This window comes from Podarcis tiliguerta (genome assembly GCF_965153285.1).
Source record: "Podarcis tiliguerta genome assembly, chromosome: 5".
Classification (NCBI taxonomy): Eukaryota; Metazoa; Chordata; class Lepidosauria; order Squamata; family Lacertidae; genus Podarcis; species Podarcis tiliguerta.
The window spans coordinates 42,665,068-42,692,149 of record NC_139538.1 but is presented as its reverse complement, the minus strand read 5'-3'; the positions used below and the strand labels follow the sequence as shown (position 1 = coordinate 42,692,149).

At 44.6% G+C, this 27,082-nt stretch overlaps 1 protein-coding gene and 1 long non-coding RNA gene across 3 annotated transcripts in view; one reads left to right on the top strand and one right to left on the bottom strand.

Annotated features, from left to right (window-relative positions):
• Positions 1–787: 787 nt before the first annotated feature.
• Positions 788–12,007, bottom strand: LBX1 (ladybird homeobox 1). 2 transcript variants are annotated; one of them, XR_014511653.1, is made up of 3 exons: positions 3,358–4,367; positions 1,645–2,556; positions 788–1,205 (listed from the first exon to the last, which is right to left on the bottom strand). XR_014511653.1 is itself a non-coding variant. In XM_083441606.1 (3 exons), exons 2-3 carry the CDS (start codon positions 3,680–3,682, stop codon positions 2,069–2,071), a joined length of 813 nt encoding a protein of 270 aa, XP_083297732.1. In that variant the 5' UTR covers positions 3,683–3,797; positions 11,851–12,007; the 3' UTR covers positions 788–2,068. The 2 variants fall into 2 exon arrangements, 1 of the variants encoding a protein (XP_083297732.1); XM_083441606.1 differs by adding an exon at positions 11,851–12,007 and having other exon boundaries at positions 788–2,556; positions 3,358–3,797.
• LOC310678190 overlaps positions 4,620–27,082 on the top strand; it is a 66,568-nt gene continuing 44,105 nt past the window's right edge. The window contains exon 1 of the long non-coding RNA XR_014511684.1: positions 4,620–4,742. This is a non-coding gene — a long non-coding RNA (uncharacterized lncRNA). The remainder of the gene's footprint in view (positions 4,743–27,082) is intronic.

Here is a 27,082-nt window from a genome sequence, read left to right as displayed (position 1 = left end):
CATACGCGATAGTAAAGAAAGCAAAATTTACCTGAAGGGTTTTTGTTTGTTTGTTTTTGTTTTGGCAGCTCTGTAGAAAAAAAAATTAATCCCCGTTTTCTCTTTAATCCCCCGTTTCCCTTTGCAGTCCCCGCCCGCGCCCCCTTAAAACAAGCGATTCTAACATGTTACTTTAATTGTCTTTATGAACACTGAACGATTCCGCCATGATTCAGGGATAGCTCTCAATTATTGTGTTTGTTTGTTTTTTAATGTTGTTAGATGCAAACTGAGGGAAGGGCTCTTATCTATGTGTGCTACATATGAAATGCGTATATATGCAAAACACGGATGTATTGCTGCTTAACCGTGTTTTCTGTATAGACTATATTTTGGAATGGAAATGTATGGTGTATGTGTGGAGACACACACACGGCTTTATAAGCCATTATTTTTATATCCACGGATGCTTCTGGATTTGGTGACTTACATGCCTCACCAGCCTTATTACTTTAGGATAACGCCCCCACCCAAAAAAGAAATACAGTTTCAGTTCTAAGTAGATTTCTACGCGTAGCGTGTATGAAATGCAGATTTCCTGCTGTCAGTTCAGCCACCTCAAAATGCTGGCAACTTGGTGACACCCAAAGCTGAAACACATTTGTATCACTCCCCAAAGTGACGAAAGGAACATTTTTTATATATAACAACGGATAAACGGGATATCTAAAGACTTTCATTCCCAAAGAAAACCTTAAAAAGTGTATATTAAAATTGTAAAGGTTTTATTGTGTCGGAAAAAGACTTGTCTGTACAACTCTAAGAGACAAGATATAAAGCAACACCGTCCCTGTTGTAACTTAAATAAGCAGGCCTTAAAAAAATTATTTTTACAGATCAAAGAAAAACATTTCAAACCTGTACATTTGTATTTATAGCGTTAATATTCCCATCTGTTGATGGCTGGATCTGTTCTTCATTATTGTTGATATTATCATTTTGAGCAGCGGTATTAGTCTTATTATTTCGGTAGCATGCAAAAGAATTCTAAAAAAGAGTAAAAAATAAGTCTAGATTCTTTTCTTAAAACTACCTTCATATAAAAATACGAAAGGTAGCTTTCTTTTTCCTTTTTAATAAAAGCACAACAATAGCAGTAAATGGTAAAAATAGCTTTTAATTGGTAAAACGAGGCAGAAATCTCATTGGAGACCGAGTCCTAGGCGCTGGGGGTGGGAAAGAAAGTATATATTTTAAACTTGCGATAGAACCCAAACCCCCACGATATCCCAGAAAAATAATAATAATAATTGAGAATTAAACAACCAAACAAAAAAGCCAAAGAAAAGGGGGTGGGGAAGAATCGTGCATATAGGGAGCATGCGAGCAAAGGGAACTACGGTTTAACTTAATTCTCACATAAAGTGGATTTTGAAAACCTTTCAAAACAACCGTCTAACCAAGCATCAAAGAGGTGGCATTTACTCCAAGGTTAAGAGTCCTTTTATAAACAACAAAAAAAGTATATCGTTATTATTATTCTTTTTTTAAAAAAAGGCAAACCCTCAAAAAAAGAAAATACCCAATAGATATGCTTAAATATTTATACAGAAGCTATCCATAATTGCACCGTTCCAAAAAAAAAAAAAAAAAAGTGATAGCTACCTGGTTTGGCAGCCGTTGGGATATAGTTTCCTACTTTAATAATAATAATTAACAATAATTGTGATTCTTTTATATTGCTTATTGCTTTTGTTGAAAAGAAACCGCATTTACTGAGTCGCCAAGGAAGCTGATTTGCAGTTCCCCCTAAAGTCCGGCGTGGGTTTTGTTTTTGTTTTGTTTTTTGTTCTGTTCTGTTTATTATTTTTTATCCCCGGGTGATGAGGAGGGCGCAGGAGCGGACACTTTCTCTCCTTGTGTCTTGGTGGAAGGGAGCGCGAGGAGGAGGAAGGCGGGGAGGAAGAGATTTGTCAATTTCTTCGTTTGTTTTTGTTTGCGGGGCAAAAGGAGGGCGGGAGAGAAGAGGGGGAGGAAGAGGAGGAGGAGGAGAAGAGGAAGAAGAAGAAGAAGCAACCACCACCACCCCTCAGTCATCCACGTCAATTTCCACGTCTTCGTCTTCCGAGCAGTCCTTGCTGCTGCCCGGCTGGTCCGTGAGCGGAGAGCCGGGGGAGAGCTGGAGGTGGCTGTTGCTGCCTTCCAGTCCATGCTTGGGGAGGGCAGGCGAAAGGGAGCGCGACTTCGCTCTCCCTTCGGGGGTCGACTCCAGCTCGGCAATGGCTACCAGATCCACCTGGGTGCTGGGTCCCAGTTTCTTGGCAGACTCCACGTCTGCTTTCATCTCTTCCAGGTCCCGCTTGAGCTTGGCCCTGCGATTCTGAAACCACGTTATCACCTGCGCATTGGTCAAGCCCAGCTGCTGCGCTATCTGGTCTCGGTCCGCGGGGGACAAGTATTTCTGGTACAAAAAACGCTTTTCCAGTTCGTAGATCTGGTGGTTTGTAAAGGCCGTCCTAGACTTCCTCCTTTTCTTGGGGGTTTGCCTCTGGCCAAATATAGTCATCCCATCCCTTCCTGAAAATAGGCAGAATAAGGCTTTTCAGTCTCACGCTCACCCCCCACACAGGCAGCCCAACGAGACTTATCCAGCCTCTCTCTCTCTCTTGCTCTTTCCCAGGCCACAAAGCGAGAGGAAGCCATCCGGCACCCCCAAAAACACCAGCAGGCCCCTCTTGCCATCTTCCTCCTCCTCCCTCTCCTTACTCTGGGCTTCCCTTAACTGCATTGGAAGAAGGGAATTTAAAAGCAAAACAAACCACCGATTCAGCCTGGAGGACTCTCGAATCCCAGCCCAGAAGAAGGAAAGTAGGCCTCTACTATTCGCCCCCAACATCTTAATGGCCATGGGGACTTGATGGAGGCCGGAGGGAAGAAGGATAATTTGGGCGGGCGGACGGGTGGAAGGGGGAGCGGAAACCGACTGGGTGCACAAACCAGGCTGCAGTAGTCACACCGATTTCACGCGTGGGCTGCCTCCTCTCTAAAGACATAGTTTGCGCCTGGGGGAGGGGGGAGGGCAAGAAACCGCAGAGCGTTTGCGGGATTCCTCTCAAAACGGCCCGGCGTGGCTGTGGGGGCCAGAGATGGGGCTGCCCCTTCTTGTCCAGACCAGAACCCGCATCTGTGGTCCTCCCTAAGCCCCCGCCGCGCCTCCATCCTCCAAGCGCCAAGTTCTCCGCCGATGCTCTCCACAAACGCGCCACCATCTCTCTCCCCTCACAACACCCCCACCCCACCCACAGCTAGAAGGCAGGCAGGGAAAGGGGGCAGGCAGCGAGCCCCTGATCAGCCCGAGCTGCGTGCGGCGGGTCTTACCTTCGGCGGCTTGCAGGACGCTGACTTCGAGCCCCTTGAAGGTCTTGCTGGCCAGCTCCTCCAGGGCGCACAGAGGCGACGTTTGCGAGAGCAGCGCCCGGCTGGAAAGCGGCAGGGCGGCCGGAGGGTGCTTCTCGGCGGCCGAGAGCAGGTGGGCAGTCCCGCAGATGGTGTAACTTCTCCGCACCGAGGGCTTGTTGAGGATGTCCTCGATGCTGAAGGGCGTCAGGGGCTTGTTGGAGTTGGCCGGCGGAGGCAAGTGGTCCAGCGGGCTTCTCCGGCGCTCCTCCACCGAGGCGGCTTTGCCGTCGTCTTTGGAAGTCATGCTTGGCGGGCGTCGGGGATTCCGGCTCCTTCCCCACCGCAGCACCCCCTGTGCCCCCTTCCTACTCTCTCTCTCTCTCGCTCGCTCTTTGCCTGAAATGACCTCCCTCGCTTTTCTGCAGTCGCCAACGCAGAGCAACCGAAAAGGAGGCGGGGAGCAAAAAAAAGAAACCGAGGAGAAAAATTAAAACAGAACAGCCCCCCTCCAAAAAGACTCCCCAAAACTTCAGGTCCTCAACTCCACCAGGAGGCAGGTCTGCTGGCCCTGGAGAGAGAAGAGGGAGCACGGGGCCAAGGAGGGCGGTGGGAAGCCGTCCTTGGACGGCCAGGCAGGGTCCGCAGTCCTGGCTGGGAAAGAGGTGGCCGAGGCGCTCCTGTCCCACTTTATTTCTCTCGCCTCTCGCTTCTCTTCCCAGCTGCTATTTTAGGAGACACCCCCCAAATCGTCCCAGATCTGTCTTTCGCCCCCCCAGCTCGCCCTCTTCCCCCAGCGAAATCCGGAGGGGGGGCTCCTCCAGAGCGAGGGGAGAGCGAGAGGCGCCGGAGAGCCTCTTTTCCTCGGGCTGGGGGGAGAAAAAAAGACGGCGAGAGGCAGAGGCGAGGTAATTGACTCTTGCTAACAAGTTATTGTTGATTGGGAGGCGATCCCTTCGCCTCAATGACACTTTTCGCCCCCTCTCGCTCTGCCTGTCTCTTTCTAGCTCCCTCTCTCAAGTCTGGCCAATGCAGGCTCTTGCAACTTGGTTAGGCCATTAATTGGGAGGCGGATGGTAGGTGGAGCCCACTTGAATTATAATGTCGAAATACACTTGTCATATTCTGTCCCCACTATTTGCTTGGACGTATGTATTTTAAAATTACATTACAGCCAGGCTTTATTGCATCAGGATAATACAGTGTGCTTGGAGGAAAAATTAAATAACCCTCCAAAATCCCATCAATAGTTCCTTTCCAGATTCCCCCCTCCCGACTTCGATTATGATTATGATTAATCTTTTTTTCTTTTTTCTTTTTTAAATATTATTTCTAACCAGAGGCAGAAGGAACGAACAGATCACCAGGTAAGGGAAATCTTTCGTTCAAAAGCTTATTCTAATCTTTTCTGTGGTTTTTTCGCTTTTTCCCCTCCCCTCCCCCCCAAATAATATGCACTTTATTTTTCGAAGTTGTAATTCCGTACCTTTAATTCGGTACTTAAATGGTTGTGGCTGATGTCTTAAAAAATAAATAAATACCCGTCTGGTTAGCAGGCGGCAAAGACCTACGACATAAACTTTTTGTACTGCTTTTCCTTTCCTTTCAGCATGCTTTGGAAGAAATAATTATTATGTGTTATCTATTTATCTACAGGGGGACGCAAAGCGTCTCTGCCTTTGCGTGCGCTGTTGTACTAATTCTGTAACTATTTATGTCAGGTTATTGTTTTTCTAAAAAACAAAATAAAGAAAATATTGACATATTGTTTGATGTATTGGTGTAGGAGTTTTCACCTTGATCCAAGTAACATGGCGACCTCCTGCCTTTGAGATCAGGATAACCAAATACGCAGTAGCTGTTGTTAGTTCCTGCTGAGACTAGTTTCTTTCCAGTATTTGTAATATGGGTGATCTCAGTGGGCTCAAGCATATTATTATTATTATTATTATTTCATCATCATCATTTCTTCATGTCAAATAAGGTGGTGCGATCACAGAGCTGTGCATAGACTTTCGGTAAATATATCATCGCTGGTAATACCTAGAGGACAGCAGAGGGAGAGCGAACGAGAGCGCTCAGTCCCCTATAGTTCTAGCTAAATCCTTCTCTGCTATAATTCAAGTGCAAAGGGCCACCAAAGACGGAAGGGATATATTTCATTTCCCTTAAAAACTCCAGATGATTCTGACAAGGAGGGTTCCCCCCCCTCTCTTTTCTCCTCCCCACTTTCCCTACACCACCCTCGTATGGCTTCACTCAAAAGCTGAGCAGAAATACGGCTCTTTGGTGGTGACGGTGCTGAAAGGCTTGGGGACCCGCGAGGTGGAGGCTTTTCTTGCCCTCTCCTCCCCCCGCCCCAGAAAGGCTCCCTGAGTGACTGGGAGCAGGGCAGCGGGTCGCCGAGAATCTTTGAGGATCCTTGTCCTTGAGGAGGGCTTTTGTTTTAACCAGGGGGTGATAGTAGTGACGGTTAAAGAAGAAACCATTTTGGTTCTCCCTTTGGAACGAGATGAAAATATGATTACAGCATCACGTTTCCGGTTATGATGAGGATATTATTCGGCAGGCGATCTTGCAACCTCCCCCTGCCCTTTATGAGATCTGTAGAGACGAGCGAGCCCTTTTCAAGAGGGGGAGACGAGGGGAAGGAAGGCGGGGGGGGGGGGTGGAGAGAGAGATGCAGCCTTCCGAAGGCCCTTTGTTTATAAACAGAGGAGCCCTCCAGTTATTTCGGTGGAAACCAGTTACATAAACTAGGATCCTGATCCCTCCCTCCTTCTCACGCGCCCCTCCTCTGAAATCAGTGTAGCCGGGCTGGCTCTAGGCTCGGTTAAAGTCAAGTGTTGTTGTTGGTGATGATGCTGTGCAAATAGAGACGGGATGAGCCGGTGGAATAGAGTCCCCGCGAACTGGGGACGTGACTCTTCCGCCTGCATTTCCAGCGCTAGGAGCTCTTGTGAGCCTTTCCACAAATGATTACCTGGGATCACCGTGCCTCCCCTCCCACTGCCTCGCCGCCCCCCCCCCCCCATATTCCTCCCATAGGCTCTAGTGAGAGGAAATAAACCGTTCCCCAATCCCCTCCCCTCTTATTTATTATCTGTCCCCGAAACTTCATGTCTGTAAAGCTAAAATTCCATAAATCTCTCCGACGCCTCCCGTTACCAACACGAGCAAAAACCAGAGGCACCATATTTTAACGCCGCCGCTCCTATGGAGAAGGGAGTTCGGATCCCCCCGCTCTGTAGTCAACCACCGAAAGAGCAAATATTTAACTACTCCTATAAACCACGGTATCGTTCCAGGGGGAACAAAGAAACTGAGCAAACAAACACAAAATAAAAGAGGGTGAGAGAGGAAACAACCCGCGTTTGCGGTGAAAGCCAAAGGCTGGCGGGTAGAAAGAAGAAGTGAACGCGGATTAGTTTGCTTCGTTTAACCTCGCAAACAGAGCGGTTACAAAAGCGACGAAAACGAGAACGTTATTCGTCGCCGGGGTTGGGCTAGATGACCCTTTGGGTTCCCTTCCATCTCTACAGATGTATACTCTTGTAGCTCGTTCCTGGCTGTGGACGAAGGTGCGGGAGTGTGTCGGGGACTCGGGGTACGAAACATGCCGCTGCCGTTATTCTGGATTAAGTATCGCGGTGTAAGGAGGGCCGTCTTAGATCCGTGGACAGTTCCCCCGCCCTGCGCATATAGACAGGATATGGGAAGGGGGGGGGGGTTAATGCCTTTCTCCACTTCCCAACCTGAGCACTCAGGTCTTCTTTCAGACCACAGGGGAACCTCTGGAGTCGGGGACAGGCTCGCCTCACCCCCACCTTGACTCCCATCCAGAGGCGCCTCCGTTTGTTTGTCCTCTGCGCGCGGATGCTGGCAACAAACACCGAGAGAAAGTCAAAGGGCTTCTCTCCTTAAAGCGCCCTCCTTCCCCCTCTTTTTTTTATTGCTCTCTGGGAGTCTCTTTATGCAGTGACCTATTTTTAAAGGCCTATATTGGGTTATTCATCATATCAAATACTGCGAGGAGATTAGGGGAGGGGAGAAATTACCCTGAATCTAAATCGTTAGGTTCCTTGCCTTGGCTTTGCCGAGAGGGGTGGTTTCCTTTCTTTTGGCTTCCTGCTTTGATAAATGATTGGAGTCTCTCCATCACGAGACACACACACACAGAGAGGAGCAGTAGCTCCTTGTAATCAATGGCAGTTTCCTTTGGAACAAGTGTGCTTTGACACAGAGGTTCAGCGGGCATCTTTGAGCAGATCAAGAGATGCCTGCCGAGATTTGATCGGCCTGAGAGCTCTGAGGTAGGATGTCTCGGAAGCTCGGTTTTAAACCGAGACAACAATGGTGGGGTATCGGGGGAGGTACACCCATAAAACGTCGGTCCAGGCTTGTGTTCTCTCTCGGTGTGGACTGGAGTCACTTTGGGTTGGGGAATGTATACTGAGCGCGCTGCAGCTCACCCCAATTCAAAAGAAGAGGGCGTCGGGGGAGGCCTGTCCCTCCCAAGACAAGCCGAGAAGCTGTCGAGGAGACTCACATCCTCCTTCCCCCTGCACCTTAGAGGCGGCTGGGGCCGGTGCTGCGCCTTAATCACATCAGCTCAGTGGGCTAGAGACCTTTCACAACAGACGTATCTAAGCAATTTACTTCAACTTAAGCGTGCTTAGGATCAGATCGGCCAATTGGCTTTGTCCCCTGCGTTTGAAATAAATAGATCAACTTTTTCTACACGCGCCTCAAAGGAACCCTTGGATACTGGTGGCCTGCCCTTAAAAGAAAACGACCCAGATAAATGAAAAAGAAAGCAAACAAACGAATGCATACTATTTCACTCACACAGACCCTTAAAAGATTTGCACACGTGTTTAGAATATTGCTTAATAAGCGTGCTTGCGTTTCATTCTCGCGAGTCCTCTTTGCAAGGGCTCGCCCATGTGCACGAAATGTGCGCACCGGTGAAGTCGACTTGGAATAAGATTGAAAAGAGCAGTCACACGAAATAAAGTTGGTCCCGACTCTCCTCTCCCGGTGGATCATCTCCACTGTTATCTGGGCAACCAGATACGTCACTGTATCAACGCCCTGCTATTAGCCGAGCAAGCCGAGCAAGGCACGGAATTAAAAAAATTTCCTCCCTTTAAAGTTCTGGAATTGTTTGGACTATACTCCCCCCCCCCCCTTACTCGTTTCCCAGTTCCATCGTTGCCTTGAACCGTGGTCAACATGGCTAAGAAGGGACCTATCTGGAGAAACAGGGTGGGTGAAGATGATTATGATGATGATAGGAGCCTTGGTTGAGCAAACCAAAGGCCTAGCTGCTCCAGCATCCGGTCAGCCAGGTCCCTACTTAGAGCTTAGGTTTAAATACTGGCGATATTGGGAGTTCCGGGAAAAGAAGAACACATGCTGACCACTTCCGTTATTTATTTTAACTCCTTAATGTCTGAAGGGTGTGTGTGTTTGTGGAGGGTGGGGATCGAGATCTTGCTGGGGCTAAGGAATCTCCTGTGTTCTTACAGGAGTCTCTTTTTGCTGGGAGGCGAGACTGGTGCGTCCTGCAAAGAGAAGTGGTTGAAACGGGATGGGTGGGCTCTCTGGAGTTGCTCCAAGCTCCGGGTGTCCTGAGGTTTTGTTTAAAAGCCTTTGTGAATACAGCGTTCACGTTTCCTCTTTTAATCCGGAGTTCATTAATTCGAAGTAAAGGCAAGTGAGTGATCCAGAAACTACAGAAGGGGATTTGGAAGTGTAAGAACGAGCTCTGAAAGTGTCGGAAGGGCCAGAGGTTGATTTAATGTTTAGTATCTTCCAACGCAACCTAGAGCCTCCTTCAATGATGCCAGCATCTGCATTTGTGCCTGCAAGGAATTGTGGTATAGACAGAATATTGTTGTTTTTAGCATGTGTTATGCTTAGAACTAAGCAAAAGAGAAACACCAACAGCTAGGGATTGCGCATCAGAATTGAGGTAGTTCTGGAGTTTCCCCGAAAGTGGAATCAGTTGTTTAAAAAGGAGGGGTGGTGTACTTAAAGAGGATATTAATGAAACTTACTTTTAAGTAAGTATATTGGGACTGGGATGAATTTATAGACAGTTTTGTACTATTAAATTACTGATTCTAAACAAATATCACTAAAGTACCTTGGAAATGAGCTACGGCTACAATCTGCATCCCATTGAAGCCAATGGTAAAATATCCATTGATTGTAAAGTCCTGGATTGTAGTAACTGCCTCAGGGACTCTATTTAAAGAGGATATTATATGCATACGTACTTGAGAGAAAACTTTGTAAACTCAGTGGGAATGTGTTTACAACCATACCAAGAACAATGTCTTGGAGATAACTTCTATTGAAATCAATAGGACTTCAAAATAAATACATATCATAGAATTAGAGGTGCCAATTCTCTTCCTTCCTCTTTAAGCCAAAGACAAAATTCCAGTGAATAATGGATCAGAACTTCAATACTTTCTTGCAGTACTGACCATAAAGATAAGAGAGTGGAAACCAGCCAACAGGAATCAAGAAGAGCAGAATCAATTGGGTGCAAAATAGAAGGTGTCCAAGGAGCTGGGATCTCAAGGCATCTCGAGCATATGGGGGGGGGGGATTTTGAGTCAAGGAAACCCAAGAAGCCTATTGTGTGTTGGCAGGGAATGTTTCATTTCTCTGTTCCATCATCACTTTTGTAGGACTGCACCTGGAAATCCAGGAAGTAATGGCCTGAGTATCTTTCTATCTGACTTTCTTGGTCCTGATGTGGAAGGAAGCTCTTCTTGTTTCTAACAGTTTCATTTTGCTGGGGGTTGATGGTTGAAATGCTAATAATAATAATAATAATACCCCACTCATCTGACTGGGTTGCACTAGCCAAGGCTTCCTCAAACTCAGCCATCCAGATATTTTTGGCCTAAAACTCCTATGATCCCTAGCTAGCAGGGCCAGTGATCAGGGATGATGGGGATTGTAGTCTCAAAACCTCTGGAGGGTCGAGTTTGAGGAAGCCTGTCCTAGCCACTCTGGGTGGCTTCCAACAAATATAAAAGCATAATAACACATCAAACGTTAAAAGCTTCCCTATGCAGGGTTGCCTTCAGATGTCTTCTAAAGTTGTATAGTTATTTATCTCCTTGACATCTGATGGCAGGACATTCCATAGGGTGGGTGCCACTACCAAGAAGACCCTCTGCCTGGTTCCCCGTAACATCATTTTTCTTAGAGACAATGGTGCAGTTATGCAATTTTGGACTATAGACTGAATGGTCATAAATGCTATCATCTCTTTAGATCATAGTAAATATGCCAGTCCCTCCGACTCATTCTGCTGGTTTGCATCCTTGACTTTTGCCCACAAAGTTCTTTTCTGAGTGCACCAGGGCCTACAGCAAGGCTTGAGGAACCGGTGGCCCTCCAGAAGCTTCCGGGCTGCAAGTCCCACTGTCCCCGACCACTGGCCATGCTGGCTGGGGTTGATGAGAGTTCAACAACAGCTGGAGGATCACAGATTCCCCAGCCCTGGCCTAGAGGTCAACTTACCACAAATGACAGGTCAAGGTCACAACCACCAAGAATCAGAAGCGCCCTGCACGTAACACTCCAATGACCTCAATGAGTCATGACAATAATGAGTGTGCTGTCCATGATATCCCATCCCAAAGAAGGTTTACATCTGTGTATAACTTTTGAGATCAGATCACTCTTTATGGTACAAAGAAAGTGAGAAAAACCCCAAGAAAGCAGGACAAAGCAGCTGAAAAGGGAGGAAAACTGAGGCTAGGTGGGAGAGAAGGACAAGCCATGTTCCCAACAGACAAACTCATTTACTTACAAACACATTTAAAAACATGTTCTTTAAATACATGGTGTGTCCTGAGCAGTTTCCAGTAGGCACTTGGAATTTGGATGGATTCAGTTCCATTTTTAAATGCCATTCCAAATTGCTGATCTTCAGAGACCCCTCTAATGATGTCAGGTATAAGAAGAGTAAGTCTTTGATGGCATTGCTACCAAATGGGTTGGAGATACCATGGTCCTCTCTGGACTGGCTAAGGTTCACCAAGCCCTACTGGGTAGTTTAAAATACCTGGATCCAAATCTCAGGTCTCCTCCATTGACTTCAATGGGGCATGCTCAAATTAAATGTATGAATTTCCTTTGTAACTGGACCATAGATTAGGTTGACAACTATAAGTCATCTGAATTTAAGGAGCCTGAGGAACTGACTTCTCCCCCAGCCACTGCCTTCTTCTGCAGAACAGATTATTTTTCTTGAACTGAAGCTAACAAGCAGTTAGCCCTCAAAGTTATGTTTGTTTTGCTTTGTATTCCCAAGGTCTTTCTCTTGAAGGGAGTCAATGACATGTTATTTCAGCTCTTAGTAACCATGCAAGAACCCGGACTGGGTTGGAGCGGGAAGGAGAAAGAAAGATTGCATTTATTTTCAAAGGTGTGACAAAACTTTACCTTGATCTTCCTCATCTCCGATCCTGGGCCGCTGTCTGTCAATTCATGTATCCAAGAGGCTAAGTTAATGTTGTGGGCTGTCTGCCTGGACGTTGCATCTCGTTCCGTTGTATTTCAGGACTGATAAAGGGACACTTCGTCTTGGCTGACCTCTGCTAACTTTTGTCCAGGGAAGTGCCACCTGTCACAGAAATATAATTAAAGTCGAAGGCATAAATCATCCAAGTGTTGATCACCAAAGTGACTGCGTACAAGTGACACCTCCTTTTTCCGGCATAGCTGATCCCTGCCTGTCTCTCAGTTAGTTATGTCTGCCTCGTTGAGCCACCCAAACATGTTTTGACTTCTTCTGAGGACAGCGCGGAGACAAGCGGCAATATCAAACCTTTAGAAATGCAGATCCCTGTCCTGTGTTTTCCAGAAAGGCCAGCCGGTCCCGGAAGGGGACAAATAACAGGCAGAGAGAAGGCAGAGCCATGAGGAAGAGGCGTGGGGGAGAGAAAGAGCACCTCAATGTCATTCCCCACTAGCCTGTCTCAGCTTCCTCAGGAATTAATTCTCTGTGGCTAAAGCACGTGATCATGATCTACCAAGGAAGAGGTGTTTTTGACCATGCGTAGAATGCCCCCCACTCGCCACCAGGCAACCAAGCCTTTCCCAAAGGGGATCAAGGCCAAAGAGTCCAGGTCAGAAGGAGTCGCCTCCAGGGAGGCTCAGGTCCTGGCATTTCCCTTTGCAAAAATGCAGCATGGTATATTCCAGAGTGTGGATTGATACGCTGTATTGTGTGCGTTTAAACTCACCGACTTTCTGAGATTTTTACTCATCTTTGTGAACTCTTCCCTGCCTCTTCAGAATCATGGGGGTGGAAGTAATCTAAATGTTGTTGTTGTTTATTTGTTTAGTCGTGTCCAACTCTTCGTGACCCCATGGACCAGAGCACGCCAGGCACTCCTGTCTTCCATTGCCTCCTGCAGTTTAGTCAAACTCATGTCCAACCATCTCGTCCTCTGTTGTCCCCTTCTCCTTGTGCCCTCCATCTTTCCCAACATCAGGGTCTTTTCCAGGGAGTCTTCTCTTTTCATGAGGTGGCCAAAGTATTGCAGCCTCAACTTCAAGATCTTTCCTTCCAGTGAGCACTCAGGGCTGATTTCCTTCAGAATGGATAGGTTTGATCTTCTTGCAGTCCATGGGACTCTCAAGAGTCTCCTCCAGCACCATTATTCAAAAGCATCAATTCTTTGGAGATCAGTCTTCTTTATGGTCCAGCTCTCACTTCCATACATCACTACTGGGAAAACCATAGCTTTTACTATACGGACCTTTGTTGGCAAGGTGATGTCTCTGCTTTTTAAGATGCTGTCTAGGCTTTTCTCCCAAGAAGCAGGTGTCTTTTAATTTCGTAACTGCTGTCACCATCTGCAGTGATCATGGAACCCAAGAAAGTAAAATCTCTCATTGTCTCCATTTCTTTCCCTTCTATCTGCCAGGAGGTGATGGGACCAGTGGCCATGATCTTAGTTTTTTTGATGTTGAGCTTCAGGCTGTATTTTGCGCTCTCCTCTTTCACCCTCATTAAAAGATTCTTTAATTCCTCCTCACTTTCTGCCATCAAGGTTGTGTCATCTGCATATCAGATAAGAATGGATAGGTTTGATCTAATAATCACCTCTCTCCCACCCATCAATTGATCAACTATCTTTTCCTGCCCCATCTTATTCATCTCCTCTGCGTTTTCCCTCTCAACAGTGATTCCTGTTAAGAACCACCTGGGTTCTTGTGCACCAAACCTTATGCAGCATTAAACCTGTTGGTCGTGAATGTGCCACAGAAGTGGGTTGGTGTGTGTGTGTGATTGGCTTCTTCTAGGGAAGGTAGCCAGGTGTTTTAGACTACAGCTTCCATCGTCCCCAGCCAACATGGCCAATGGTCAGGGATGAGTGGCGTTTTAGTGCAACACTTCTGAAGGACACTGCCTTGGCTATCTCTGGAGGGTCATTTTCGGAGGAAACCCAGATATAACCTTCTAAACCAGCTCCGTCAGTGGAGCTGCTCAGTGAGTTACCATACAACGGAGTAGGCCAAATACCTTCCCTGAATAAGATGGTGGTGATTGTGGTGGTGGCCGCGATAACAATAATAAGTCCCAACGTTCTGCACATAATGTAGTAGTAGCATACAGCAAGGCAATTAAAACACAGTAAAATCAATTACGAAATTTAGGCCCATAGAATCAAGAATTAAGACCAATGGATAGCACAGTTGGTAGAGCACAAGACTCTTAATCTCAGGGTCATGGTTTTGAGTCCCACCTTGGGCAAAAATTACTGTATTGCATGGAGTTGGACTTAGATGACCCTGATGGTCCCTTCCAATTCTACAATTCTATGATCTCTGGAATCAAAAGAAGGAAGTCTGTTTAGACACACTCAGTATTCCTGTGAATTGAATTAAGATTTCACGCCAAGACTCCCCCTGTGAAGACTTACTCCCAGTAGGTGCTCAAAGGCTTACAGTCGTGGGGCACAATCCTGTGCATGTTTATTCAGTAGTTGAGCATATTTCCCTGTAAGCATGCAGAGGATTTTTAGCTTTAGGCAAAGCAGAATAATACTTTTCCTGTACTTTGGGCCCACAATGATGTTTCCTCCCCTTAAAAGAATCACTCCAGAGTATTCCAAATTATTCCTTCATAATGTTTAGCACTTTATTTGAAAAGGAGAAAACACGTAATGCACAGACCGGATCAACTTTTGCCTGTTTTGTAAGAGGAGGTTAAAAGTTCTGATCAGTATAGTTTCCTTTTTCAACAGCTAGGCAACCCGTTTCTTTATATCTGCCATGAAAGAGACTACAAAAGACCTAATGCAGATTCATTGGAAAGCAGAGTGTTGTGTAAATAATATGATCTTACAGTTCCTAAGGAAGCGTACATGGAAAGGAGTCCAGTTCAGCTATACATTCTCCCGCCCAAGCTCCATTGAGACGAAGGGAAACTGTACAAAAACATTTTCGTCCCCCCTTCATCGCAACGAGACCTGCGCAAGGATCGTATGGAAGACAACTCCACTATGGATTAAAAATAAAACAGAACAACGGCACTGTTGCTGTTTCTTAAGTCACCTTTTCCAGCGAAACATTTCTGTGCTGTAGAAAACAAGAGCAGGGTACAGGAGAATTGTTTACATCTTGACCTTTTCAAATGACCAGGATCGATTTTTAGCTAGCTAGGCCAAATATCAACTTTCAAAAAGGTCTATCCGAACTATGTCGGTCGGCTCAGCTGCCCGGTTTTCACGGCTACAATGTTTTACTCTTAACGAAACTTATAGGCTCCTACAGAGGTATCTTTGTCAATGTCAGCTGGACGGCGCAAGTCCTTTAAATACAAAGGAAGCCAACCGGTGCAAACGCGCAACTGAGTTCTCCGTCAACACGGTTTGTAATAAACCTTACAATCCCATTCCTACAGCAATGTAGAAGAGGGGGGAAACAGTTGCAAAAGCCGAGGATGAGTAACATCTGGCAGGAAGAGAAAGTAAAAAAAAGCACCACCACCCGCTTGTCCTTTGTAAGTGTCGCTTATGTTTGCAAACTGCAGAAAGATAGGAAAGGCATTTACTTTAATTTCCTATTCCCCAGATATTTTCCATAATCGGCGTCAGACATTAGTCCATGAGTTCATTCCAGAGAAAGATAGAGACACCGAATAGAGATTTTAGTGGGATTTACTCCCAGGGAAGCGTTCACTGGATTGCATTGCAGTGTGCTCTTGCCTGGGAGTAAGTCCAACTAAAATCAGTGTGAAGCAAGCACTTAGTCTTAGGTGTTCAACGGAGTAATGAGTTTGGCTGCAATCCTAAACCCACCTACCTACAGGTTAGTAAGACCCACTGGACTTGGGGGGGCACTTATTTCTGAGTAAGCATGGTTAGCATTGCGCTGGAGAGTTAATTCGGTTCATGTAGGAGCAGTATACACTGCATAAATAGTTCACTTGGGGAGGGGGGTTCCGAACAGGCATAGCAGGATTGGAATCTAGCAGAAAGTTGAAACAGACCAAAAGTTGTCCAAAATCTTTTGTCTGGGCTCTTCATCTCCAAATTGGGGGTGGGGATCAAAGGCAAACCCGCCAGAAGCAGCACCTCTTTGGAACAAAATCACAAATCAAAGTCTCTGTTCTGATACGGCCCTCTCTTTTCAATGCCTGTTTACAGGGGTGTTGTGTTCAGGGTTACCTAAGCGCGCTAGCGCACACTTTGCCACTTGTTTGAAAATAAATCCCACCGAAAGCAGCAGGATGTCCTCCCAAATTTGTGAAGCGGGAGAATGGGTCTCTTTTGCCATTCTATTATTTCATTATTTCTAGGGTGACCCGGAGAACCACTGGTCCATTTCTTGTGTGTGTCAGCATCTGTGCTTCTTGAAAAATTCCGGATTGGTTGAATTTAGGTCAGATTCGGCGAGACGCGTCTTATCTTCTGGGGCAAGTGTGTATCTCCTCAAGATTTCTTAAGGCGTGAGAAATTTGTGCGAAGGAAGCGAAAGGACTTTTGCGCTGTAGATATAAAACATATCCCTGGGCCACGGAGAAAAAACAGCCACACCTATATCTGGGTTGCTATTATCGTTACTTCTACTACGACTATTCCCAAGGGCACTCCTGTTCTCAAGCTCCTGTCCCTTGCAACGGAGGCCGCCAGGAATAGTCTCAAGGGGAGTTTACATACTTCATCTGCTTCTTCAAGAGGCCGTGGAGAGGGAGAAGGTAACTTTAAAAAGAAACCCCGAGAGGAGTAGCCCTGGTAGTCTCTTGCAGCAAAACCAACAAGTAGCGTCGACTAAAATACTAACAACTTTACTAAGGCGCAAGCTTTCCTGGACTGCAGTCCACTTGCATCAGATACATGAAGAGTTATCCTGAGTTACATGGATTGGGGGGGGGGTGACGATTGCAAGCAGAGAAATGCAGCTATGGGAAAAGAAAAAGGCCGTGTGCGTGGCAGCATCCTCGACCTTGCTTGCCCTTCCCAAGCGAAGGGCCCAACTCCGTTCAAGAGGCACCGCCAGGTGATCCGCTTCCCCCTTTTTCTCTCGTAATGCCGACTCTTTCTTTTCTCTACGCTAGGAAAACTAACGTTGCCCTTGGGCGCGCAGTGGTGATCCAGGGAAAAGAAAAATGAACTGATGCTTTTGGATTTTGGAGTGAAGGAAGGAAGGAAGGAATCTGGTTGGAGCGACGCAGCGTCGCAAGTGGCGAAGGAGCAGCGAAGAAACTCCTCGGCGTCCTGACTGGGAAACAGCAGCTGGTTTCCTCTCTTAGCGCGCCTCCAGGTCGCCACCGGGTCGTCTTGGTAGCCTTTCTCTTCGCTTCCACTGGAAGGACAACTTTTCAGGAGGCAGCTGCGGACAAACGTGAGCGACGTCGAGTCCTCCGGGGGCCAAGAAAAGCGGGGATGGGAGACATCCGGGATTGCCGAGAGAGAGAGCAAACTTGAAGTTTTGCTTTTGGCTGAGTACTGAGGAAGAAGGACACCCCGCTCCTCCACTTACTTTTCTCTTTGTCTTTTCCCATAAGTTTTGACTCAGTTTTCGGGATGACTGACGAAATTCTGCAGTAGGAACTTAAAAACCCGTCGTGGTCATGAATGCTCTGGATTTTCCTCTCTATGCAAAACAACAGCAATTTTGATCCCAAGCTCTGATTTCACACGCCAGTATTCTAGCCTTGGACGCATTGTTACTGGGCTGCTTGACCCTCCCGGGCACGGCTTACTCAGAAATCGGTCCACTCCCGTGCTGTACTGCTTAATCCCAATGAACAGCGCAAGGGCCTGTGAAGATACCGAAGCCCCACTTCTTCCAAGAAATGGGGGATAAGATCCGGGGGTGTAGAAGACAAAGCAAAGTCGAAGCAACTTGAAGATGGACCACTAAGAAAAGAAATATCTCAATGCTACACTTTATCTCCAGGTATACACACTCAATCAGTGGGGATAAGCTTAAAGTTGGGATTTCCAAGCTAGATAGCTGCAATGTAGACAGACGTTTGCCAAGGACTTCAGAGTTTGCGTCTGATGAAGAAGGCACAAACCCACGAAAGCTTGTGTCACAAGTACCACTTTTTATACTTCATAGTGCCATGAGTTTCTTGCCATTTTTGATACAGCAGATTAACAAGGACATTCTTAACATCTTGTAAGAACAAATCAATGCAAATTTGTTCAAAGTGCTTCCCATGCATTATCTAGCTTTAACTCTTACAACAATCTTGTAAGGTAAGTCAGGCAAACCCCATATTGCAGATAGAGAGACGGGGCTACGAGGCTCCTTGGGAGTTCTGAGCTCATGCTTCAAGGCTATGTACCAGGTAGCTGAAATCTAGGTAAATGTTGGCCATGGATTTCAGATTGCACATCTGATGGAGAAAGCTCAAGCCCATGAAAGCTTATGCCACAATTACACTTGTTAGGGTCCACATGCAACCCTTCAGTCCTCTCTGTCTGGCCCTTTAGGTTTTCCCTAGACCACAGCCCTTCACTAGTCTTGCTCCACACTCACCTTGAATGTTTTTGTCAGGCTGGGGGATAGAGAGGGGCCTGTAAGCATTTATAGAAGTCAGGTACGCGGGTGGCGCTGTGGGTTAAACCACAGAGCCTAGGACTTGCTGATCAGAAGGTCAGCGGTTTGAATCCCCATGATGGGGTGAGCTCCCGTTGCTCGGTCCCAGCTCCTGCCCACCTAGCAGTTCGAAAGCACGTCAAAGTGCAAGTAAATAAATAGGTACTGCTCCCGCGGGAAGGTAAATGGTGTTTCCGTGTGCTGCTCTGGTTCGCCAGAAGTGGCTTAGTCATGCTGGCCACATGACCTGGAAGCTGTCTGCGAACAAACGCCGGCTCCCTCGGCCTACAGAGCGAGATGAGCGCAGCAACCCCAGAGTCGGCCACGACTGGACCTAATGGTCAGGGGTCCCTTTATCCTTTACCTTTAATATTGACATTATTGCCCTGCTCACTTTTGCCTCTGGCCTGTGGTTCCCAGAAAGTTGTCCAGACAGTAATGTGGCTCTCAGACTGAAAAAGGCTTCCCACACCTGCTAAATACAGTTAACTGGGAGTAGACTCATTGAATTAAGTGAATTACTTTTGAGTAGACATGCCCAGGGTTTTGTTGTGTGTCTTTCAGCAAAGATGCAACAGCAGGCATTTACCTCATTTTTGGCTTGTTCACTTTTGTTATGAAAATATTACCTCCCATTTTAAAACTTGCACTTGTAGATCCAGTCTTGAAATTAGCTATCTCATAAGAAGGCTCTTCTGCTCCCAGCCACCCCATCTCTTAATATCTTAGGAGGCTAAATGTTTGCCTAAGAGATTTTAACCAAAGTTTGCTAAGAGTTTTGAAGTTTGTTGACATGTGCTATAGAGCTGAGAGCATTGAAGTCCACAGTTCTCCAATGTGCAAGCCCCATTGAAACCAGTGAGTGTGTGGTCTTCACTGGTTAATTGGTGCAATTAGGACCCTCATACCTATGGGACCGCCTTTCCTGGTATGCACCGCGGAGGGCCTTAAGGTCCACAAATAACAACATTTTGGAGGTCCTGAGCCTCAAGGAGGTTAGATTGGTCTCAACTAGGGCCAGGACCTTTTCAGCACTGGCCCCAACTTGGTGGAATGCTCTGTCACAAGAGACCAGGGCCCTGTGGGATTTGACATCTTTCTGCAGGGCCTGCAAGATGGAGCTGTTCCACCTGGCCTTCGGCTTGGACTCACTCTGACCCCTTATATGGGATTTGGTATATAAATTTTCCCTTGGCTTTTTTGCTGGCCCATGTAGGACCAGCATGGATAGCCAGCTCAGGTTAATATTTGATGTTTCCTCCCTTTATGGTCTTGATTTATGGGCTACTACTAAAATAAGGCTGCATTTTAAACTGTATTTTAAGCCATCTTTTAATTAACTCCCCCCCCATTACGTTTTATTGTAATTTATATTTATATTATTATTATTATTATGACAGAGCAATGGTGGATTTGGACATTCTGATACCAGTTGTGGCATCATAGCTATAAGCAGCTGTCTTACATTTACTGATTCAAGGAAGGAGCTTAAAATTTTCTCTCGGCAATAAATTATTTGTGTGTTACTTACTTTAATTATTATCATTAATAATCATGGCCATAAAACCATTAATATGCTGTTATACATACAGGGCATATGGCTCGTTACCGAGTTTGGTAAGCAAAAAAGGAGATTAAAGTTTAAACTGAAGCCATATTTATCAACTGTTTTGAAATACACTGGATTCTGACTAGAAACATGAATCCTTTGACTAGTGGGTGAAAAGCAAGGCACTTCATCAGTTAATAAATGGAGTCCCATGACAGATCTGAAGCCATATTTATTTGCAACATAAAGCTTTTGATGTAGAACCCAACATTCCATAATGTTTAGTGTTGAAAGCCATGAGCACAGTCCAGCCAAGGGCCCAGCACCTTAATCACATCTGTTGAGAGCAATGAAATTTAAATATGCTAACTTCCGTGGGATAGCGCTTAATGCTTCCAAAATCTTAAAACTTTTTTTTTTAAGGTATCAAAATAATCACAATCAATTATTATTGTTGGGTGATTGGCAAATGTTAGTGATATGTAGTTTAACTGCATTGATTTCAGGGGGTCTACTCTGAGTTGGATATCACTTCTTAGTGGAACAGCTGGTTTTTCTATCACTTTCCATTATGAGAATTATGAGAAAACAACATTCATAGACACATCCTCCTCTTTCTTGTTACAACATTTCCAAATCAAACGAATTAGTCCCCTAAACTTAACCCCAAAGAGTCAAAGGGTGATAGCGATTTTGTGCAACTCCTCATCATTTGAATAGATCTGTGCAGGGGAACACTTTCAGTATATTCTGCTTAAATTGCATTGTTCTAGAAATACTTTCTTGCAAACAATACACCCCAAGACTGCAATCTTATACTCATTTACATGGAAGTGTCTCACCGACCACAATGGGCCTTATCTTTGAGCTGATTGTACTACAACTTAAAAACCCATCAATGTAGGTGGGAATGTTTTGAGTTATTTTGAGTTGTTAAATACGTTAAATATATTTACAGCCCGATTCCTCCGCCGCCCCCCCCCCAAAAAAATCCAGTAATTTCATCGCAATTTACTTCTCAATGAGTTATGTTTGCGATTGGAGCTTAGGTCGGTTAAGGATTCCAGCGGCACTAAACTCCCGGATAAATATTGTTTTACTTTGAAGCATATTGAAGGGGAAGCTAAACATCTAAAGCTACGAATCTGAACGCAAAAGCTAACGTCCTTGCCCTTCTTTTGAATTGTCAATCGTGGTTCGGTGGCCTGTATTAATAAATTTGCCATTTAGTTATTCCTCCATTAATTTGGCTGCTTTGGGACTTTGAGTAATCCTTGTTAAAATGAGAAAAAAGATTGACATTAGGGCACGGATGCTAAAACGCAGCGCAAAAGCCTATTCTGCTAGTTCTTTGTTTTGCCAGGACTTGGAAAGTGTTAGTAACCCTCCAGGCGAGAGGAACACCCACCCACAGCCTGTGTGTGTGTGAGAGAGAGAGACAGAGAGAGATTTCAGAGGGTCGTCATATTCCTTCCAAGCTGGATAAGTTTCTTGATCTCAACAGATTAGAGGCTGCTTGTTGACTCGCATCCAACGCCTTTTTAACGACTTCCCAACCACCCAACTCGGAAAAGCTAAGGCGGGCCAGTTTAACTTTCTCTTTACAAACGTTGCCAGCCAGAAATACTGGTGATTTTGTTGTTGTTCCAAATGTAATATTTTGCTTTTACTCCTCTTCCCTAGACCACCAGACCAATAAACGTGTGAACTTATTCATGGGAAGAGGTGCGTGCGTGGGAGACAAGCCATGGGTAGGCAATGGGGCAATAGCGGAGATCATACTTTGAAAGTTGCAAATGTGCTCTCGGCAGGCTTATCTCTTCTCCCTGGAAGAACATACCATTCTAGTGAAGTTAGACCTGACCCTGGGGCGAGCAAGACCGCAGGAACCGCGCCTTCCACCTTGGACTTGCTGCTGTTTGAAGGGTGCCAGGGTGACAGTTTTGTTTTTGTTTTTTTAAAAACCATTCATTTATTTTCCCGGTGAGGGAATGCTGCTGGCTTCAGCATGGTTATGCTAATACAGATCGAAATGCAAAATGATCATTTCATTTCTGAGACCTTTAATATCTGCTTCCTTGGGCGGCTGAGTGCACCCGTGAATAATTTATTCCGGGTGCCAAATGCAACTAGCATTTCTTGAAGAAATTAAAGAGTTTGCGGAATACTCTGGTTTTTATTCATTTCCTTCTCTTTTAGGGGGCAGGAAGATGTGCTTGAAATCAATGGAAACTTAATAACCAGGGGAGGGGGGAGGAGGAAATCAAAGAAATAATCCCGCCAAAGCTTCTTATAATAAAACAGCTGGCTTTAATAATTCAAGACTCCGAAATAAACAAATCATTGGATTATATCGCAATATGAGAATTGATGCATTTCAGCGGCAATCCGGACAGACAGGGCAATAATATTTTATTTCACCTTCCAATAAATTATCCTAGGAAAAAGTTCTCGCTTCAAATAGGTTTCGGTGTTGCTCACTTGGAAGGCGAGGTTCTGCCAGCCCCCCTGCACGTTAATTTTCTTTTTGCAGTTCTAAGAACTCTAGTGATGAAATTAATTAAAAAGTAATATTTCCCCCCTCTCGCTGAAATACAAGCGAGGCGGTGGAAATAGAATTAACTCTCAACATTTGCTCCGGATTTAATAATAATAATAATAAAACTTTCTGGATTCTATGGCCAAGAAAAAGGGAACTTGGATTGTTCCCCTTCCTGCTCGTTCCTCCTTTCTTCATCCCCTCCTCCGATAATCTATTTTTGAAGCCAGCTGTAAAAAAATAATAATTGTTTGTCAAAAATTACCAATTAAAGCCCCTTTCCCCCAAACAGGGCATTACCATCACCAGTAAAACAGTAACTCGAAAACACGGACAAGATGTCTTCCTTGAGAAGCATTTGGCGACGAAGCAACAACTTCGTGACAAGTGAAGAAACAGTCCGGTCAAAGCTATTCCCCCTTTGGCTGTCTCGCTTTCCAAAAGCCCTTAGGCACAAGTAATCCCCGTGTGTTGAGGTGGCAGTTCCTAAACCGACTTACCTGGGAATACTTCCCACTGCAGTGAGTCTTACTTCTGAGTAAGATTACACTGTTGCTGGCATTTATTCTTAAGGAGGTGCTTACAGGTGGCGTAGGTGGAGAACTCCCATACGCAGGAGGGCTGGCTTACCATAGTAAGGAAATTGAAGTATATGCACAGGAAATTCCATCTAAAGAGTTCCACCATTCTCATGAGACCATTAAGTCCAGGGTCTAAAATTACCAAACCACATGGAGCCCATTCCAAACTTAAATTTTGCTGGGCTAAATATTCCTCCGTTCGTTCAAAAATTTATATCCTACATTTCATAATTTTTCAAAGAAGCGCTCCACAATAAAATATACAATATGCAAAATATAAAATTAAGCTTCAAAAATTTAGAACCTCAAGTATTTAATCACAAATAATTTAAATGGGGTCTTAAGTTTTCTTCTGGAAATGTCGCTGAAGGCCTCTGGACTTACATATGTGTAATTAGCACACTACTGAAGGGAGGGAATAAACACAATTATAAGTCACACTTTATCCTCTAGCAGTGTTCCATTTAGGTGGCCAGCAGTCCAGGCTGGCATAGAAGCTATTCCTCCCCTCTTCTCTACTCCAAAAAAGAGAACAATCACACTTGAATGGTGGGTCTCACCACTTTTACATTTTAGGAATGTGCTGAGGTTTTAAAAGCACACATATGCATTGTCTTTTCCATTGCAATTCCACAATATTCTTCAAATCCACCACATGTCTGGAGTGTGAATGCAATGACAGGAATCACATAAGATGATGTAGATTTTGTGCAGCTGGGCCCTAACAATATTTACTTAGATGTAAGTGTGTTTAGGATAAGAATAAAATTCTAATGATTAAATGCAGTGGCTATTTACACAAATATAGTCCCTAAATGGCTTCTGAACATCTACCTTCAAGAGCGTGCATTATCTATATAATTATATAACTACAAGCATAGGTGCCCATATTTAAGTTTGCCTCTCACACTTCATGAAAAAGTAAAGAGAGATTTATGACTAGTATCTCCAAAATAAGATGCAAAAAGGTAATCCTTCAGACTCATCCATGCACCTCCTGGACCATTAAAATAATGTGATCCGATGGCTTTGAAATCCACCTGATTTACCATTTTTAAACTGAAAAAGAAAGAGCAAAGAGATCTCTGATATAAATCTGGGAGGCAGAATCTTTTGTAACCCCTCATATTCCTGTGAATAAATTAACATTCTGCAGTTCTTAGAATCTTAAGTTCTGCTGTCTTAAAAATATTTTGAATGAACACACTTTGTGTATACTTTGCATGAACATGCAGGATCCTGACTTCATGTTTTTCTAGAACCACTGCTAGTTTTCTCAATTTAAAAACACACACACTTGTTTCAAGATTTTATGAAATCACCCCTTATGTTTATGCATGCAAACGAATGCAGGAATAAAACAAATACTTTTAAACAATTGGTTTAAAATTATGCATCTCTCTCCTTTTCTCTTAAATGTTCAGAGAAAAGACAGCCACATCTTGAGGTTTTTATATGAAAAAGAAGCCAGACCAGACTTCTGAGTGCAGGAATTAAGGAAAGGGTCTAGTTTCTCCTTTAAAAAAAGTTAGTGGAGAAGTTTACCTCTTTCCCCCTCCTTTGATAAAGTTACCCCCTTAAAGAAAAATACAGCTGTTGCTAATCTCCTCTGGAAGGACTGAGTCAATTGTTATTGACTTTGGACATAGATAATGTTGACAGAGATTTGGAGTTAAGAAGGGCAGTCAGACAAGAATGCATGCAAATGGGTCTCCTCACAACTAGACCCATCCCAGGATAACCTTAAGGGCCCAGGTTTTAGGCTTCGTCACAGGTAGGTGATGAAGGAAAATCCAGGTGAGTTATTTTGGGAATCATTTTATTTTTATTTTTATGTCTATACCTGCCCATCAATAAATATTCTCCGGGTGGCTTCCTTCTAAGCACTTTATATCTGAAGCATCTTCCCCAGCAGCCAGACATGCAAAAATTTCAACTGCAGTCCAACTGCGATTAAGCATTATGGACAGTTTCTTCTCATGCTAGGAAGATCCTTTTGATCCAATTGTGGATAGAACGCAGTGATGACAATGTTGTTCATGAACTGAAGAGAAAGAACACTCTGTGTGAGAGGAATCAGGGACTCCTGAATGAGAAGATCAGAAACGGCAGACAAGATTCCCTGAAAGATAGATTGCCCACAACCACTGTTATTCCCTCCGCCCAACAAGGTTCAGCTAAGCAAGGGGATGTTGGGTGCATTAAGAGGCCTCACCAGCATCCCATGTCACCTCAACACATGTATACTCCAAAAACTTTTCCAAGGTGCAGGGGTTCCATAGCAGGCAGATAGGTGTGGAAAGGGTGTCCTAAAGGCAGAAAATGTGAAAACCAAGTCATGGCTATTGGCCCCAGGTCCAGTTTATGCATCTGGTTGGACATTGTGGGAAGCCTGATCTTCTAGGAGATAGGTCTTTGATCTGGACTCTTCTTATCTTCTCATGAGTTGTAGCAAAAGTTGCAAACCGATATCAGGGGTTGTTGTGGTGCCCTATGTTGTTCATGTGACATTCCTAGCCCAAATAAAAAATGATGATTTTGAGTTTTCTTACACTTTGAGGGTTGTTGTTTTTCTCCCAAAACTCATACCAAGAAGCAAAATAGTAATTGCTAAAGTCATTCTTTGAACATCTGTATTTGTAGATAATTATGAGTAGATTGATTCTGTCTTGCCATGGTGTTTACTGCAATATAATCCAAGACAATTAATAGAGATCAATGGCTTCTAGTCATGATGTTTCTGCGTTCCAATCCACTACCAGAGACAGTATGCCTCTGAAAACCAGGGCACAGCCACACCATACATTTAAAGCACATGGATCCCCAACCAAAATATCCTGGGAACTGTAGTTTTCCCCCACATTGCTATAATTTCCAGTACCCTTAACAAACTACGGTTCCCAGAATTCTTTAGGGGAAGCTATGTGCTTAAAATGTATGGTGTGGATGTGACTCCAGTTGCTGAAAAATGTGAGTGAGAGAGTGCTATTGTTCTGCTGTCCTACTTCTGAGCTTCCCATAGGCATCTGGTTAGCTTCTGTGGAAGCAGAATGTGAGACTAGGTAGGCCTTTGGTCTAATCCAGAAGGGATATTCTAGCATTCTTAACTTATTTGTCACATTTTTATCCTATCTTTTCTCCAAGGACATCCATTCAATTGCCAATACCATTGTCATTTTGGCACAAGGTCAAGACCCACCTGTTTGCCTGGGCTTTGGGTATTTCTATTTGTATTGCAGATGTCTAAACCATTCACATCACAAAGCTGTTGGAATGGTGCAAAATTAGATAAAATAAGAAAAAAATATAAAATGCACAGTCTCAATCAACTAAGAACAATTAAAAATATTTCTACAATTGCACAGTTAATATTTCATAAAATGATGGGGTCACATTTCATGGAAATTCAGTACAGTATTAGTGTGTGGTTGCAACGAAGGAGACTGTGGGTAATTTCCTTTTTAAAAAATGAATTATAATTTTAAAGTTTTGTTATGATGTTTTTACCTGCTCTTGTAACTATACTGCAATTGTGTTGGTTGCATTTAATTTTTTTATTGTACTGGGATCATGTAATGAAGGGTGAGTCATAAGTACCCTTAACAAATAAAACAAATAAAAGCTCATCTGATTCAACACCCTGCTGAAAACAAGTGTAGCTAATATTGTTGCTTTGCTAGAGAGGCAATCCTGGGCCCACACCCCATTTGATGTAATTTAACTTACTTCTAAATAAGCATGCATAGTCTTCTATTTTGCTATGGCTTTCATTGCGCCAACTGAAAACAGACTGTAATGACCAGTTTCCTAGGTGATCCAGGATCTGATTTACTGAGAAGGAATAGATCCCTTTCACTCTAAATGAGCTGTTATACCTAGTGAGATCATTGCAGAGTTTTCCTCTAGATCCCCTTTCCAAAGAATGTATTTTTCTGATATAGG

Bases quoted from the DNA above. Each gene is read 5' to 3' on its own strand.
- LBX1 (XM_083441606.1), bottom strand. From the start codon at position 3,682: ATGACTTCCAAAGACGACGGCAAAGCCGCCTCGGTGGAGGAGCGCCGG. The intron at 2,557-3,357 runs GTAAGACCCGCC...GCCTATTTTCAG, and splicing joins CGTCCTGCAAGCCGCCGAAG to GAAGGGATGGGATGACTATA.